Source organism: Mesoplodon densirostris, chromosome 4, assembly GCF_025265405.1.
Source record: "Mesoplodon densirostris isolate mMesDen1 chromosome 4, mMesDen1 primary haplotype, whole genome shotgun sequence".
NCBI lineage: Eukaryota > Metazoa > Chordata > Mammalia > Artiodactyla > Ziphiidae > Mesoplodon > Mesoplodon densirostris.
Window position 1 is genome coordinate 30,691,575 of NC_082664.1, and position 18,968 is coordinate 30,710,542.

At 39.4% G+C, this 18,968-nt stretch overlaps 1 protein-coding gene across 3 annotated transcripts in view; it reads right to left on the minus strand.

Moving 5' to 3' along the window:
- Positions 1-18,968, minus strand: part of PSEN1 (presenilin 1) — an 87,412-nt gene that overhangs the window by 9,361 nt on the left and 59,083 nt on the right. For all 3 annotated transcript variants that reach the window (XM_060095893.1, XM_060095894.1, XM_060095892.1), the window contains 3 exons: positions 17,067-17,165; positions 7,549-7,635; positions 4,419-4,592 (listed from right to left, as the gene is read on the minus strand). In XM_060095893.1, the coding sequence (XP_059951876.1) occupies positions 4,419-4,592; positions 7,549-7,635; positions 17,067-17,165 (360 nt within the window). The remainder of the gene's footprint in view (positions 1-4,418; positions 4,593-7,548; positions 7,636-17,066; positions 17,166-18,968) is intronic.

Consider the following 18,968-nt stretch of genomic DNA (forward strand, 5'->3'; position numbering starts at 1 on the left):
AGCCAGAGCAAAGTCTTCCATAGTAGAAAAAATAAACATACAACCCTGAAATCCGATGCTATGAATTACATGGTCAGTTATCCTTTAACTTGCTAACCTTCCCAGACTGATGAATACTTTCACCAGTTTCAGTTGTGGAGAAGAGTCCAACTCTACTATTTAGGTACTAGTGTGATCCAGGGCAAGTTTACTAACTTCTTTAATCCTCAAATTCTTCAGCTACAAGATGGGGATTACAGAGCTATTTCACAAGGTTGGTATCAGTGTTAAAAATAATACAGGAAAAGTTCTTGGCACACACAGAGGCTAAACAAATGACAGTCTCAGAAATACTTTTGATTCCAAATAGTAAGTACTATAAGAAACTAACTGAGGCCTTCCCTGGTGATGCAGTGGTTAAGAATCCGCCTGCCAATGCAGGGAACACGGATTCGAGCCCTGGTCTGGGAAGTTCCCACATGCCGCAGAGCAACTAAGCCCGTGGAGAGACCACAACAGTGAGAGACCCGCGTACCGCAAAAAAAAAAAAAAAAAAAAAACCATGATGACATACCACTTTACACCCACTAGGAATGATTATAATCAAAAAGACAAATAATAACAAGTGTTGGTGAGGTTGTGGAAAAATTGGAACATTCATACACTGCTGGTGGGAATGTAAAATGGTGCAGACACTTTGGAAAACAGTCTGGTAGTTCCTCAAAAGGTTAAACATAGAGTTACCATATGACTCAGTAATTCTACTTGTAGGTATATACCTAAGAGAAATAAAACCATATGTCCACACAGATGTGTACATGAATGGTCACACAACACTATCCATAATAGCTCAAAATGGAAACAATTTAGATGCCCATTAACTGATGAATGGATGATAAATGTGACATATCCGTACAATGGAATATTATTTGGCTATAAAAAGAAACGAAATGCTAATACATGTTACAACATAGATAAACCCTGAAAACATAATGCTACATGAAAGAAATCAGTACAAAGAACCATATATTGTATGATTCCATTTATATGAAATGTCCAGAAGAGGCAAATCTATTATGATAGTATATTTGATGGTGCTGGGGGGAATAGAGGTAATGGGTACAGGGTACAGGGTTTCTTTCTGAGGTAATGAACATATTCTAACATTAGCATGTGGTGATGGCTGCACAACTATAATAAAAACCATCGCGGACTTCCCCAGTGGCGCAGTGGTTAAGAATACGCTTGCCAGTGCAGGGGACACAGGTTCAAGCCCTGGTCCAGGAAGATCCCACATGCCGCGCAGCAACTAAGCCTGTGCGCCACAACTGCTGAGCCTGAGCTCGAGAGCCCACGAGATACAACTACTGAGCCCGCGTGCTACAACTACTGAAGCCCATGCGCCTAGAGCCTGTGCTCCGCAACGAGAAGCCACTGCAATGAGAAGCCTGTGCACCCTTGCTCGCCGCAACTAGAGAAAGTCTGCACACAGCAACAAAGACCCAACACAGCCATAAATAAATAAATAAATAAATAAATAAATAAATTGTCCACTTTCAATGGCGGGGAATGAGAGGGATTGAAGAGGTGATGTTAAGGAGTATGGGGTTTCTTTATGGGGTGTTGAAAATGTTCTAAAATCAATTGTGGTGATGGTTGAACAATTCTGTGAATATACTAATGTCACCACTTTAAATGGGTGAATTGTATAGTATGTGAATTATGTCTCAACAGAGGTATCAAAAAATAAACAAAAATAATGTACCAAATCAAGCTTAAAATTATAGCCTCGCATTTTTTTCATTTAAAGGCTTATGTTTGCTTAAATAATAATATTATGGCAAATGCTACAGTTATACTTTACAGAATTCATTTTAGTGGAGAGAGAAATATAGATATATTTTATTAGCAAAATTAAAAGAGTCAGGAAACAAAGAAGTAACCATCAATTTTTTTTCTTTAGGCACTTACTGAAGCAACAAGTTATATTCCATAACCAGAAGAGACTGGATTAATCAGTATATAAAACCTAAGAAAAATCATGTTGCTCGGGAATATGTTTTCTTTAAACAGCTTCTTTGATTTATTCAGTAAAGATATGCCATGGCCAAACAACTAAAATCACAGCAATGGAAACTGCTTAAGTTAGACATAAAGTATTATCAGTATTCCACTGTCAAGTGCTAATGCTGAGATTGGATGCTAGTTGTTTTACTGCTATCTAGGTCTCCTATTATTTTGCTTTGTTTTGGCCAACTCTGAAAAATAATTTTAAGTAATGATGGAGTTCCTTTAGTATTAAAAGGGGCATTTGCAGGTCTACCAAACACAAGACATGGTAAAAATAATAAATGATGGTGAATATTTAATTGTAAGATTTCACTACAGGACATCTAGCAGAATATATGCCTAGCTTAAATGTAACTATAACATAATAAAATAATGAATATTTCCTATTATCTTTTTTTTTTTTTTTTTTGCTGTACGCGGGCCTCTCACTGTTGTGGCCTCTCCCGTTGCAGAGCACAGGCTCTGGACGCGCAGGCCCAGCGGCCACGGCTCACGGGCCTAGTCGCTCCGCGGCATGTGGGATCTTCCCAGACCGGGGCACGAACCCGTGTCCCCTGCATCGGCAGGCGGACTCTCAACCACTGCGCCACCAGAGAAGCCCTCCTACTATCTTTTTAATAAACAGAAACATATAAAAAACTTCCTGAAATTTATTATTTTGTGTTTTAACTACTAAAACCTCTTCCTCCACTTGAAGAAAATAACAAAATCCATCTCCCACTCTTCCCTTGAGGTTATAGAAAAAGAACCTCTATGAGTTAAATTTCTACTCCTGGAAACAACAGGTTAATTTCACTACTCTGATAAATTTTAAATCTATCAGTAGTACACTGAGGCTTGCTATTGGCATGATGTTTGGAAGAAGTGTAGTTTGAAATTCACTAGAAGACCAACTGCACATTGAATAAACATGTTTACATTTCTAATTAAAAGCTCTCAGTGTTCAGCTTTCTGATTAATTTTTGATTTTTAAAAGGTTGTTCTGGAAGACACATGTGCCTTTACATGTCAAATTCTATTGTAAACTGAGACTTTTCTGTAAGTAACAACTCTGGTTTAACACACTAATGCAATCAGATATGGTTATGTGTGTTCTGGATGCTAAGATAAGGAAAGAATATCAATTATTAGTTTATATTGGTCCCAGATATAAAGAAAATATTAATCTGAAGTTAGAAGGGGCAATACTTGGGTTTTTCTTTAAAAAAAAAAAGTTAGAGATGAAGAGAAGGACACGAAGAGATGATCAGGAGAGAGAATCTTCAAGTAGGAAAGGCAGTCGTGAAAGAATCACACTGCAGCTATGCTTAACAGCTATATTTCTTTCTTTTGGCTCTATGCATCTTTGAGAAAAGAGGAAAGGAAGAGAAGAGGCAACTAATTACAGTGGTAACTTTGAAGGCAGAGAAAATATCAGCAAACGCAAGCTCAAGGCTGGCCATAAGAGAAGGCAACTGTGTCTGGTTTCCCAGAGTGTGAAAGCTGCAGGTTGCAGATGGCTCTAAAATCTGGAAAACTCGCCCAGCGCCAAAGTCATGGATCTGCCCAAGTTCTGACCCAGATAAAAGACTAATGGTGAGTTGTAAGAAGTGTTCTGCTCAAGCTGAAGGATAATGTCAAGGTCACAATTAATAGTGATTAGAGAAGCTAAGGAATCTAGGTGTCTGTTTCTTTGAAACTACTTAATATTTTCGTTGTAATATTTTAATCAAGCGTTTCACTTTTGTGAAAATGAAAAAATTGAGGGTAACTTAGTTGGGAAATGTGCTACTCTCTTCTTATTCAGTAAATCACCTCTCTAACTAAGACTAAGTAAAGAGATGATTGAGCCCTAACCAGGGGGCTCTACTGGCTAATATCCTAAGAAGCCCCAAGTGCTGACCTGAATCCCAGTGACAGCACATCTTAGACACTGAACAAACTGTTACATTTCTGCAGAGAACCTAAATCCCTTTGATTTTCTTTAAAATTAATAAAATACAGTGCTTGCCGACAAAGGGCAGTAACAATGTAAAAGGGTGAAGCATTTAAATCCATAGGTCTCTGTGCAGCAAGAGTGAAATATATTGATGAAAATTTTGTAGACATGAAGTCTTATCAGAATAATATTAAAAAATTTTTTTTACCTTATAAAATCAATGCCAAAGATCAGGCTGTAAAGGGATAATTTCAAAAATCTGAGGTGCACAATTTGGTCCATTAACACATTTAACTATGAGAAAAGCACCAACTATTGTTATTTCCTACTAAAAGCTGCACTGCTGTTTAGAATTAGACTGTAACACTTTGATTCATTTTATTTTGGGAGAGTTTGATACTGCAGCACCTAAACGAATCCATGAATTTCCAATGTAGAGAAAGGCACATACTTTCCTCTGGGTCGTCACTGGCCAGGATGCTGCTGGAAAGATCCTGTACAGCAGATCGCGACTCAGCTGTAGAGTGATGAGGCCCCAGGTGACTGTCCCTCTGGGCTTCCCACTCTTCGCTGAAGCCACCATCATCACTCTCTGTCACAGGGTCTTGTGACTCACTTTCTGTGCCTTCAAGAAAAAGTGAACATCACAGTTGTAATATTTAGAAAAATCTCTTAATACCTTTAAGAAAATTACATGGAAACAGTAATTACCCGTCATTGTAATTAGGTGGGTTAGCTGGCTCTTAAACCACAAATCACGGGTTATTTCAGTGCCTGTTTGTTGCTTCCCCAACAGTTATTTCTCCCCTTTTTTCCTGAGGGCAGAGTGCTGATTTATTTGGGTTTCCACCTCCCACCCATGACTCTGGTGGTAAATCCAGTTCAGTCCAAGATAAGTGTGGTCATCCTACAATTCCTCTTCCCAATGAAAGCTCTAAAGCTGTGGGGTTGGTACCAGCCAATGTGTGGTGAGACAAAGTCTGCTGGAAATTTGGGGAAAAGTTTTCTCACTCTTTGAGAGAGACTTAAGGAGACACAAACAGCCCCTTTCTTCCCCTGGATGTTGTGTTATCTGGATATGATGCCTGGCACTGCAGTCGTCATCTTGTGACCATGACAAGCAGAGGGCTGAGGACCAGGCTCACATCTAAGGATAGCAGAGCAGGAAGACGGGGAAGAACTGAGGCCCCTGATAATTATCCAGTCATAAAATTAGCCAGCCGTGCAAATGCCTACACCTCAGGACTTCTGGTCGGGTGAGAGAACATTTCTTCTGATCTTTGCAGCTGGAGCTGCTGGCACTCACTAATTGATGGCACTCACCACTGGCTTTAGTGACTAAGTTATACAAGTAGACCACTATTGGGGGCTGGGAGGATGGGAAAGGAGGGAGTGAATTATTTTATGGGCTAGTCATTTGGTTATAATGACTCGGTCTGACTGAAAATTGTGAGTATAACATGATTGTCTCAAGAACCTTCCATACATCAAAAATAATTAAAATACATAAGTGAAGTTGATACTACTCTTTTTTCTCATTTATTTTTAATAAAATTAATATATGTTCATATTTATTCATCTACTATGAATAAATGAAGCTTGCATACTTCAGGCCTCTCGCTTGCATGGACATTTTTCTGCAAGGGGCTCTAGCAATTTTGTATTTTTAATTTGCATTGTTTTCTTAACCAGGTCTCCACAAAACCTGAATCTTCCCTGAGCTAGTTTATAAAATCATAAAAGTGTACGATTTAGAAATGAAAACATCAGTCCCTGCTCTGCCCTATCCCTCCTCACTCCCGTCCTCATCCTACCTTCAACCCTTTCAGCTGTTTACTTTGGTATTTACCTCCATAATTAATTATAAATAGCACGCTCATAATGCTGTATCTTGATGTTTTTATCTTAGGTGCTCACTCGGGCAACCTCTGAGTTCTATTACGTTTTTCCTTTACAGACATCCCTCTTGGAATCCTACACCCCCTTGCTCCAGACTAACTTCTAGTTCCTATAACACAGAGGTTTTCAACTGGGGGTAGCACCTCCCTTCCATGGGGTGTTTGGAAATAACTAGGAGGGGGAGTTTTGGGTTACTGCAAACCTCGAAGCTGCCCTTGGCATTTAGTGGGTGAGGGGCCAGGAGTGCTAAACAATGTGAGGGGAGTCCACACAATGAAGAACGCCCACCCGAAACACCCACCACACTCCCACTGAGGAACTCTGCAGTTCACCCAGCTCCTCCTCACTTCAAGGCCCTTGCCCAGGGTGCTTCCTCTTCAGGAAAGCTCTTCTTCCTCTCTTTGGCTGGCCATCTCCTGTTATCACTTCCTCAGGGAAGCCCTCCTGACTTTCCAGAATAAATGAAATTCTTCCACTATAAACTTTCAGAGCAACTTACACTTCTCCTTTGTGGTGTTTATCACAAACTGAATGAATTATTTGTTCAACATGCGTGTCTTCCCAAATAGGCTATAAACTCCACAGGAATGGGACCTCTCGTTCAGAGCTATATCCCCGGTGCCTAACAAATACTAGGTACACAGTTAGGTGCTCAGTCAACATTTGTCAAAAGAACAAAATCTTGATGTACCCAAAAGACACTCATACTCACAAATATATACATGTATACTCACAGACAACTAATCTTTCAATTTTCTTTAGCTTAACAAGGTTAACACAACAACCAGACCTGGAGCAACTGTTTCCTCTATTTCCCACTTCTCTACCAGGTCTACTGCTGGTCTAATGCCGCCCTGTTTTGCTGCCTCGCTCACTGCAGAATGGGCCTAATATCTTTCGGTCCCAAATATGCAAATTCTAAGTTGAAAGCGTCCTCCTTGTAGTTACCCAAATGCTAGAACAGCAGTTTTCTTGGCTCTAGAAAACCTAAACTCTCCCTTTCCTGACAAACAGCAACTCAATTAAGGTCCTTTTTCCTTCTCTGACCAACTTTATTCCACCTCTATTTGTCAGCTTCCTCATAAGGTTAGTCCTTGTTTTTCTTAAAAAAAAAAAAAAAAAAGGTTTCCTTTCTTTTTGACTATTGATATTGTGCTGTTATTCCTCAACTTTTCTAATTATAACTCCTCCTAACTTGTGTTTGCCTTAACATCTTCTGTAGTATCCACAAGTGGGCCTTTCAATCTCCCATACTAGGTCGTCATTCTTATCCTCCTCCAGAAAGTCAGGTCCACCTGGAATATTTTATCAACTCAACATAAACATTATCACAACTCAAATCAAATTATATTTCAGTTACTCTGGACTTGTCAGACAAGAGGTTCTCATTTTTACATGTTTGAAGAGAGTGTTTATTCTACCTTTTTAAAATCATAGCCTCAACTTGAACCTTTCCATACTGGAATTAATGGTGTTTAATGGTAGAAATTCTTAACCTAGGGTGCCTTGGCTGATTGTTGGGTTTGGAGCATGTGAATTCAAATATTTATCTGTGTTTGCTAGGTATTACCACAGCTTCCAGGAGATTCTCAAAAGAAAGTGGTTAAAAAATCATTGTTTCATAACTCATAAGATGACAATGACCATGAAAACCAAGAAATTACCAAATAAAAGCCACCTACTTTGTGCATTATAATTGGAGTTTTTGGATACCTTCCTTTGGGCTTCTGGGTCTCCTTCTGCCATATTCACCAACCATACCATTGTTGCTGTTGAGAAAGACAAAAGTCCAGGTAAGGACTGGAAACACAGAAGGAAAGCTCACAAGTAGAGAGCAGGCTGTTATTTCTCCACACAAATCACCAACCTTCTTAATGTCACCATAAGAATCCCTAACAATCAGAAGCAAATGCATATTAAAAACTACTGGGACGGGGCTTCCCTGGTGGTGCAGTGCTGAAGAATCTGCCTGCCAATGCAGGAGACAGGCGTTCAAGCCCTGGTCCAGGAAGATCCCACATGCTGTGGAGCAACTAAGCCCACATGCCACAACTGCTGAAGCCTGTGTGCCTAGAGCCTGTGCTCTGCAACAAGAGAAGCCACCACAGTGAGCAGCCTGTGCACCGGAACAAATAGGAAGACCCAACGCAGCCATAAATAAATTAAAAAAAAAATTTTTTTTAAAGAGAAAACTACAGGGACTTCCCTGGTGGCGCAGTAGTTACAATCTGCCTGCCAATGCAGGGAACACGGGTTCCAGGCCTGGCCCGCGAAGATCCCACATGCCACAGAGCAACTAAGCCTGTGCGCCACAACTTCTGAGCCTGCGCGCCTAGAGTCTTTATTCCGCAACGAGAAACCACCGCAATGAGAAGCCTGCACACCGCAACGAAGAGCAGCCCCCGCTCGCTGCAACTAGAGAAAGTTCGCGCACAGCAACAAAGACCCAATTCAGCCAAAAATAAATTAATTAATTTATTAAAAAAATAAAAACCACAAAAGGTTCTCTTTGATTTTGGCAGATAAAAAAAATTCTGAAACTGGACATTTACTGTAGCTTTCAAACTGCAGCTGCTATAATACAACTGTTCGTTGTTATTTATAATCCCTGAAAAGTAACCAGAAGGAAAATTGTTCAGGCCAGCAAGACTGCACTGAAACAACAGCTCGACTAGTTGAATATCCTAAAATAGTGTGAATTCACTGGTGAAAATAACTTATTGGAACTAACTTAGAGGACAAACTGGGGCTCACAAAGCATCGGATGAATTACTGTAATTCGAAAGATGCAATGAATATGTTCCCTTCATGTTATGTCTTACTTCTGGGATTTTCAATAATGCTAAACTGTGTTATATACAGGGAATAAGAAAAAAAAGTTAAAAGCAATAAACATAAACGGATAGTCAACTGCCTTTTCTATGTCCCCTCCACAAAAATACATATATATCAATATATCTATATAGCTCTAGATATACACACACATCCTGTCACATTTTAATTAAGAGGCAATGTGAATACTTTAAAATGGTGCTTCTCTTACATACTGCAGGTAGGATGAAACATGGCGGGGAACTTGTAACATTTAACAAAACTACATGTACATTTACCCCCTATTGACCCAGCAATAACACTTTTGGAATTTATCCTGAAGATACACCAACAATAATACAAAAATACATACAAACATGTGCCATACAGCGTGACAGCAGAAACCAAGCCAGCAGCAACCTGAGTCCAATCCAGTAATGGTAAGCAATTTTAAACAAGATACTTGGCATTTTCTGGGTTTCTCTGGCATTTTGTCACTGATTTTACAATTATATCCATTTTCCTAATACTCTAAGGCTTCTTGAATAGCTTATGAAAGAAATACATAACCAATGAGGATAAAAGTCCTGTAATAGCTGCACTTACTCATTCACCATAGCTTTGTAATTCAGAGGTCAGACAAGTTTCATGATATGATAACCCGACTAACTGATCAAAGTAAATATTAGCCAGGTTGGCGATTCACTGTAACTAAATCCAAACCCAATGAAGAGGAAATAGGCAACCACTGGAGTTTACGAATTTCTGTAGTCTTCTTGGCAATGAAGGCAGCAGGTATTTTTTTGATTTTCTTTCTTTATGCAAGTATAGAAAAATAAAGCTACAAACTCTTTTAACACTTAATATTAACCATGGAAATCAAGGGTCAGCAAACTTTTTCTATAAAGGGCCGGATAGTAAATATTGGGGCTTGTGGGTCAACATCTGGCCCCTGTCACATACTCTTTTTTGTTCTTTTCTTTTTCATTAACTCTTTAAAGATGTAAAAACCATTCTTAGCTTTCAGGCCTATACAAAAACAGGCCACGGGACAGATTTGGCTATGGGCAGTAGTTTGCTAACCCCTGATGTAAATTATCATGAGCAGAATATATATTTGCTGAATGAATTAATATTACTAAAATAATATCTAAAAAACCCACTTTCCAATCTTTCAACTTAACACCAAACATTTAAGATCAATAGAAAAATATGCAAATTAAAAATTAACAATCTAAAAACTTCCCAAACTGATATGAAATCAGAGAAAAACTTTACATAATGGTCAACCTCAAGGAACAGTTATCTTTGTTTTCTGAAAAGCTACCAAAGAGTAGGTGTACATTCTTCCTGTCCAAACAAGGGATAGAGAAAACAAACAAAAATGCTCACATGTTTCCTGAGTGTAAGACCCTTTTGCAAACTGAGTACTCTTAACTGGGGAAGAGTATACAAATGCATCAAAGGATTATATTTTTAAAGAACTAATAACTGAGAGGACTGACTTAAAACTTCTCATATTAATGTTTATTCCATTTCAGGGGGAAAGAACTGATTAATAATGCTGTTTTCTGTATATTCTACTTGAAAAAAAACCCGTCAAACTCAATGATTTATGAAATGCTCACTAAAGATTCAGTATTTCATGAGAACAGGTACTTTCTTGAACCTATTTCATCTACACAGGAGGTAAAGGTTTATGCTTATATTTTCCCATATATGTGGAATTACTGCAAAACTATCTCAATATTGATTGTTATACAGACTTGAGTTTTAAAAATATTATATATCGGGGCTTCCCTGGTGGCGCAGTGGTTGAGAGTCCGCCTGCCGATGCAGGGGACGCGGGTTCGTGCCCCGGTCCGGGAAGATCCCACATGCCGCGAAGCGGCTGGGCCCGTGAGCCATGGCCGCTGAGCCTGCGCGTCTGAAGCCTGTGCTCCGCAACGGGAGAGGCCACAACAGTGAGAGGCCCGCGTACCGCAAAAAAAAAAAAAAAAAAAAAAAAAAACCACAAAAATATTATATATGAATGATTTTTTAAAAACAGTAAATCCTTTTTCTGAGTATAGAATTAACATACATGCTTAACGTTGGGGCATACTGAAAGATCCCTTCTTCACCCCTCCTGCACCCACACTCTTGCCATGGCCTCGCTGAGACTGGAATGCTGTTTTCCTCTTCCTGACCAGGGACTCAGCTATGTGACTTGCTTCAACCAATGGCACATGGACAGAGATGACGGTGTGCTAATACTGAGCCTAGGCCTTAACAGGCCTGCTGCCCTCTTGTTTCTCCAGATACAAGAACATCTTCAGTTAACCCACTGGCCCAAGGAGGACAGGGAACATGCGGAGCAGAGGTACCACAGCCAGGTCTGATCAGCTGAGTCAACTGACCCGCAGGTGCAGGAGTGATGGTGACTGATTATTATTTTTAAGGCATGAAGTTGTTTTTTTTAAAATAATAAATTTATCTATTTATTTTTGGCTGCGTTGGGTCTTCCTTGCTGCACGCAGGCTTTCTCTAGTTGTGGTGAGTGGGGGCTTCTCTTCGTTGCGGTGTTTGAGCTTCTCACTGTGGTGGCTTCTCTTGTTGCGGAGCACGGGCTCTAGGCACACGGGCTACAGTAGTTATGGTGCATGGGTTTAGTTGTTCCACGGCCTGTGGGATCTTCCTGGATCACGGCTCGAACCCATGTCCCCTGCAGTAGCAGGTGGATTCTTAACCACTGAGCCACCAGGGAAGTCCCCTAAGGCATTAAGTTTTGAGGTGGTTTGTTACACAGCATTATCGTGGTACTAACAATAGATACAACGGTAGAACAATGTAAAATCCAAAAACTAAGAAAAAATTTAAAACTCACAATCCCTTCACTTTGACATCCACAATTAAAAAGTATAGAGTACAACAAGGACTTCCCTGGGGGCACAGTGGTTAAGAATCCACCTGCCAATGCATGGGACACAGGTTCGAGCCCTGGTCTGGGAAGATCCCACATGCCCTAGGAGCAACTAAGCCCGTGTGCCACAACTACTGAGCTTGTGCTCTAGAGCCCGTGAGCTGCAACTACTGAGCCTGCTTACCACAACTACTGAAGTCCACGCACCTAGAGCCCGTGCTCTGCAACAAAAGAAACCACCACAATGAGAAGGCCATGCACCGCAATGGAGAGTAGCCCCCACTCGCTGCAACTAGAGAAAGCCCATGCGCAGCAACAAAGACCCAGTGCAGCCATAAATAAATAAATAAATTTATATATTTAAAAATTTTTTTTTTTTTTTTTTTTTTTTTTTTGCTGTACGCGGGCCTCTCACTGTTGTGGCCTCTCCCATTGCGGAGCACAGGCTCCGGACGCACAGGCCCAGCGGCCATGGCTCACGGGCCCAGCCTCTCCGCGGCATGTGGGATCTTCCCAGACCGGGGCACGAACCCGTATCCCCTGCATCGGCAGGCGGACTCTCAACCACTGCGCCACCAGGGAAGCCCTAAAAAATTTTTAATTAAAAAAATATAGAGTACAACATTAAAAATCTACAAGTAGGGAAAGATATAAGGAAAAATGTAAAAGTTGTCTCAGTCTCTAAATCGCACTTCCCAGAGGTAAACACTAGTAGTATATTATCAGTTTTTTTTTTTTACTGGAGTGTAGTTGCTCTACAATACTGTGTTAGTTTCTACTGTACAGCAAAGTGAATCAGCTATACGTATACATATATCCCCTCTTTTTTGGATTGCTTTCTCATTTAGGTCACCACAGAGCACCGAGTAGAGTTCCCTATGCTATACAGTAGGTTCTCATTAGTTATCTATTTTATACATAGTATCAATAGTGTATATACATCAATCTCAATCTCCCAATTCATCCCACCCCCACCGCTTCCCCCTTGGTATCCATGGTTTGTTCTCTACATCTGTGTCTCTATTTCTGCTTTGCAAATAAGATCACCTATACCATTTTTCTAGATTCCACATATATGTGTTAATATATGATATTTGTTTTTCTCTTTCTGACTTACTTCACTCTGTATAACAGTCTCTTTGTAGAGACACGGATGGACCTAGAGACTATCAGTTTTGAAATGTGTCACTGGGATTTTATATATATACACACATCCATACATATACAGCTCCTTTCCCCCACTCCTTCCACAGGATATTGCATGTATTGTTTTAAATCTTGCTTTTTGTATTTAATATATAATCTTTTTTTTTTTTTTTTTTTTTTTGCGGTACGCGGGCCTCTCACTGTTGTGGTCTCTCCTGTTGCAGAGCACAGGTTCCGGACGCACAGACTCAGCGGCCATGGCTCATGGGCCCAGCCGCTCCACAGCATGTGGGATCCTCCCGGACCAGGGCACGAATCTGTGTCCCCAGCATCGGCAGGCGGACTCTCAACCACTGAGCCACCAGGGAAGCCCAATATATAATCTTTGACATTTAAAAAAAACAATCAGAAATACATAGAGCTATTTCATTCTTTTAAATGGCTGCACAACTATCCATTGTATGAATGTACCGTAATTGTTTGAAAGTGTTCCTTTTTGATGGACACTTAGGTTATTTCCATTTACTTCTTAATATAAGCACTGTTTCAGTGAACATCCTTCTATACTTTTACAAGTATATTCGTTACTCTAAATTCCTAGCATTCACTATTAACATTTGGTGTAACATTCTGTATGCACAAATATAAAATATATGAATCGTAGATTTTAATTTCCAGGAATAACACAGAAGAAGCTCACACGCAAATGCTCATTAAGAGGAAAATGCTGATGCTCAAAACCTCGTCTGTTCTTTTTGGCCGAAAAACACCATAAACACATGATAATAAATTTATATGGGAATAAAAGTAAGAGAAAGATCCTTGCATTTCAGACACTGGGTGCTCTAAAGCTTTACCAGACTTCTCCAGCTACAAGCACAATCCCCACCTTCTCCACTTCCCACAAAGGACCTAACAGCAAGTTCATAAGAAAGACTGAGGTGAACTAACACGTGCTCCCAACTTGACCTCTCTCTACGTTCCACTATCTTCTGCTTTCCTGTCTTTTCCTTCCTTCCGGGTCTTTCACTATTCTCATCTAATTCCTCTTACTGAACTCTTAGAGCTATTTCTACCTGCTTCGTTTATTACTCTGCTCCAGTAATTACTTCTTCTTGCTGGTCTCTTCAAAGCCTTTCTCCACTGGCTCCTTTCCCTCAACCTTCTCTCTCCTGGAACCATCTTTCCTCAAACCTGTTCTCTTCTCAAGTCACCACTGCTCTGCCTGTGAACTAGTAGGTGATACTTACTTCTCCTTCTTCATACCCGGTCTCTGTCCACTGTATCACTTCCACTGCCAGTGCCAGCAAAACCCAGACAGACACACACAGACACACACTTTACACCCTTTGGAATACTGCTTCTGGTCCTACCATTCAACTGAAATTGCTCTCTTAAATGTCACTAAAGATGTCTAAAGCACCAAATTCTATATGGTTTACTTAGTCCTCATCATCCTTCACTTCTTTATAGCATCTGACATTCTCTCCTTCTTGAAACTCTGCTTTTTCAATAACTCAACAGATAAATAGGCCAAAAGTCCACAAGGATATATATCACACTGATAATACTGGTAAGTAACTGCTTGGTAAAGTATTAAGATTGGGGATGACAGTTATAATGAAATTTAACTTTATCTGTAATTCAAAAATTTTTTCAATGATAAAGTATTAACGTTATTACTTGTATAATTAAAATTTAATTCTAAAAATATGGAAAAATACAATACCAGGCCAGTCATAAAACAAGAAATTTAAATATGCAGCTAAAAAATACATTAAAAAGTCCAAATAATCATTAATAGTTATTAATAACTATTAACTAATAGTTATTAATAACTATTAACTAATGGTTATTAGTAACTATTAACTAATGGTTATTAATTACTATTAACTAATAGTTATTAATTACTATTAACTAATAGTTATTAGCTGATTACTATTAACTAATAGTTATTAGTCAATAAGCCAAGATGAAAACTAAAACAAGATGTTCTTTGTCTATTAGTTTCCCATACACATATACAAACAAGTGATAATGAAGGTGTTAGTTAATTAGGACCTTCACACTACTGAAGGGAATATAAATTGGTATAGCCTTTTGAGGAGGCAATCTGGCACTATCAAAATTTAAAGGCACACATCCTTTGACTTAGCAATTCCATTTCTATGAATGTATCTGTACAACAATATTCACAAATTCATAAATGTTCTCTGCAAGCATTGTTTGTAATGGGAAATGATCAATAAAGATACCCTTTATTTAATATCTATGTAAGAGAAAACTATGCAGACATTTCATGTACTGATATGAAAACAGTCATGCTACTGCTAAGTGAAAAATGCTGGTTTTCCCAATTTTCTGATATTTTCTTATGTTCCATTTACTATTCTCTCTTCATTTCTTACTCTCTAAACATAGTAGTTGACAAAGATCTACTCCTGGTGTCCTCCTCTCTTCTCCTTTGATTTGAATCACTCATCCACTCCCACAGCTGCAACTGTCACCTCCATGCTGATGTTCTTCAATTCTGCATCTCTATTATCAACCTTTTCCTTTGCACTGGTACTTCATTTCTAAACTCCTGCTGGAAATTTCTACGTGGATGGCTCACAGGTCCTGCCAAGAAAATTAGATATGGGCTACAGGCAACACTACACAGATTTCTCAAATAAGAAAAACCTCTCTTCTTTATCATCCTTCCTTTAAGCTTTAAACTTCTCTCACTCGTCACTAAGAATGACTGAAACTACCTCCAAAAGCTCTCATCAAGGCCTTTCCCTTGACTGCCATTACCTATCCCATAATTCAGACTCTCATTACTTTCCACCTAGATCATGGCAATATCTGTTTAGTTATGCTTCCCGTTCTCCTCCCTCCCATTCATCTTGCACAATGCTGCAAGCTTACAAAGGCACAGCTCTGATCACATTAGTCTTCTGTTAAGACCTTCTATGATTCCCAAGTGATCATGAATAGAATACAGAGATCTAAACCAGTCCCTCAAAGCTATCTGTGATCTTGCCCTAAGTGCCTTTCCAAACCCATCTCCTAGTACTCTCCCTATTTTGTACTCCATGTTTTAGTCAACTGGAACACTTGAAATTTGAAAAAGATGCCCCACACTTATGCCTCCAAGCCATTCTTTGTGACAAGCCCACTTAAAAAAAAAATTTATTTGGCTGCATTGGGTCTTCGTTGCTGCGTGGGCTTCAGTAGTTGTGGCGTGCAGGCTCAGTAGTTGTGGCACAGGGGCTTAGTTGCTCCGTGGCGTGTGGGATCTTCCCGGACCAGGGATCGAACCTGTGTCCCCTGCACTGGCAGGCGGATTCTTAACCACTGCGCCATCAGGGAAGTCCCCAAGTCCCCATGGAAATGACTCTTCCATCTGTGCTTGCTGAAATCCTACCCACCCTTCGAAGGTTCAATCCAAATGCTGTCTCTTCCATGAAGCCTTTCTCTGATTCCCCATTTAGATTTTCCGTTTTGAGCTCTTTCTGCACTTTGCGTTCCTTCTGAATAATCTGAAAACAGTCTGCCTCGAATGTTGTTTATATACTTGTCTTATCTCACTTCTAAATTGTAAGCAAGGGAATTCCCTGGCGGTCCAGTGGTTACGACTCTGAGTTTTCACTGCTGAGGCTTGGGTTCGATTCCTGGTCGGGAAACTAAAATCTCACGTGCCGCGCAGCATGGCCAAAAAAAATAAAAATAAAAATGTAAGCAAATGCACTCTGAGGGAAAGCAAAGTATCTTTTTTTTTTTTTTTTATTTAGTTTTTGGCCATGCCACGGCAGGTGGGATATTAGTTCCCCGACCAGGCCCCCTGAATTGGAAGCATGGAGTCTTAACCACTGGACAGCCAGGGAAGTCCCTCTTAATCATCTTTATATCCTCCACAGTGCTCTGTGGGAGCAGATCAGGTCAATGATGAATAAATATTTACTGAATGATTAGGAAGTGTATGAATCTAAAACCAAAAAAAGGGCAAACCCATTCTGAAGGAAAAGTACAATTCCTTCAACATGCTAGTGCAAGATCCACCCACAATATATGTATGTAACAAGTACTCAATAGTTCTTGATTAATAAGATTTTAAATGAGAATACTGGCTCCTCAATCTCTAAATATTTCTTCTATCTCCACACATACTGAAAACTCTCTTGAACCAATGTCAGGCAGAAGATAATAATTTGCAAGGAAACAGATCTGCAGCAGTTCCATCAATGCTATGCATTTAAGGTGAGAATAAGTACCATGATAATGATCATAATTACATGTGTTTGAATCTCTGTAAATCCTAAGCTGTTCACTAACTTAACATCATTCTGAAATACTTACAAGAGTAAATAAGAGCCGGAAAGAGAGTTTCATTTCTCTCCTGAGCTGTTTCAACCAGCATACGAAGTGGGCCTTTTGGACACAAAACAGCCACTAAATCTAGAAAAAGAAAAATAGAAAAGACATCTGAAAAATGGATTGGTTAAACATGTAAATGGGTATGTGAGGGAGGAATTAACCAATTGAAAAGGTTTAATTTTTTTTACACAGAAAGATGTTGAATTAATATGAAATAAACAGCAGGTAAGCTGATGGGGAGGATGGAGACAATCTAAACAAAATACACAAAACCACACAGAGACCTGTGCAAACTTCATTTTGGTTTGACTGTTATTTGGTTAGTTTACAGTGTATCATCGTTGGGTTCTAGGAATAAGTCTTCTCAGTTTGAAGAAAAGAGGCAGAAATAATGACAAGACAGAATTATTCTAGAGTTGTCAATTTCCAAAGCAGAAACAAGGACAAGCCATTTCCAAACAAAACATACCTATGAGCCACAAACTGAAGGTTTACTTTAGGAGGGATTTAATAGAGGGGATTTGACTTAACTTTTCAAAATATGAAGAACAGAGTAGAAGAGATTCATCTTCTCCCCTTTTTGAAAACAGTATATGTACTATTTAGGGCTACTTGAAATAAGAGGGCAGTAAATTTAAACAAAACAAAATAACTAATAAACCTCTGCATGAGTTTAGCATTTCTTTAGCTCTCCTGTCAAAAGCACTTCACAAATATTTAGGTATCAGAATACATGTGGTGCTGAAAAGTGTCTTATTTTACGAAAACAGCAACTCGGAGGAGGAAGCAATATGCATAAATTATTCTTGATTCTACCACCATCTCTCTCCAATAACTGCAGTTTTTCTTACATTTGCTACGTCGTGAAAATTCAGAGTATAGAAATACAGAAAATAATTTCAAACATTTAATAATGGGAAACAGATATAGGTAAATTTGTAAAGGAAGATTTGATAGCTTGTGTTGACATTACTATCATTCAGATGCATTTAAGTAAAAAACCTCACACCTGCAAGTGGTCATGTCTTCTTGTACACTACTACTACTACTACTACTACTACTACTACTACAATAAAACACACACACAAACACATGCACACACACACAAAATCTCTACTCTCACTGCTTCCATTTTGATTTGTTTGGGATGAGAAAAGGGAAATTTGCCGTGCTCTGAAATAATGAGATTTCTAACCTGTTTCAACCTGCAATGTCCTGTAACTATCTTGGTTTTTTTTTTTTTTTTTTTTTTTTTTTTTGCGGTATGTGGGCCTCTCACTGCTGTGGCCTCTCCCGTTGCGGAGCACAGGCTCCGGATGCGCATGCCTAGCGGCCATGGCTCACGGGCCCAGCCGCTCCGCGGCATATGGGATCCTCCCAGACCGGGGCACGAACCCGTATCCCCTGCATCGGCAGGCGGACTCTCAACCACTGCGCCACCAGGGAGGCCCACTATCTTGGTTTTTTGACACACTACTCCTTATAGAATTGCTAAATGATAAACCCTTATTTTTTAGAGCAATTAAAGCGAATTAAGATTAATTTTGTTTGGAAATTCTTAGAACAATCTTTGTGACATCTTGAGATCTTATGGAAATGGAGTTAAGAATCATTACTCTAAATATTGGACACAAAAGTCTTTTATTTTAAAGGAACTCAAAAGGTCTGTGGAGATAATTTGCATATGTATGGAAGAAACAGAGGGTTGATGGGAGAAACAGTGTAATGTAGTAGAAAGAATATGGGACTTAGGACTCATATTCTAGATCAAATGGTGTTAAGCTTGGGCAAATACTTTACCTCTACAAACTTCAGGTTCTTAGCAGTAAAACAAGAATAACCGCCTTGCTTACTTCACAGGATTATACATTTTAAAGAAACAGC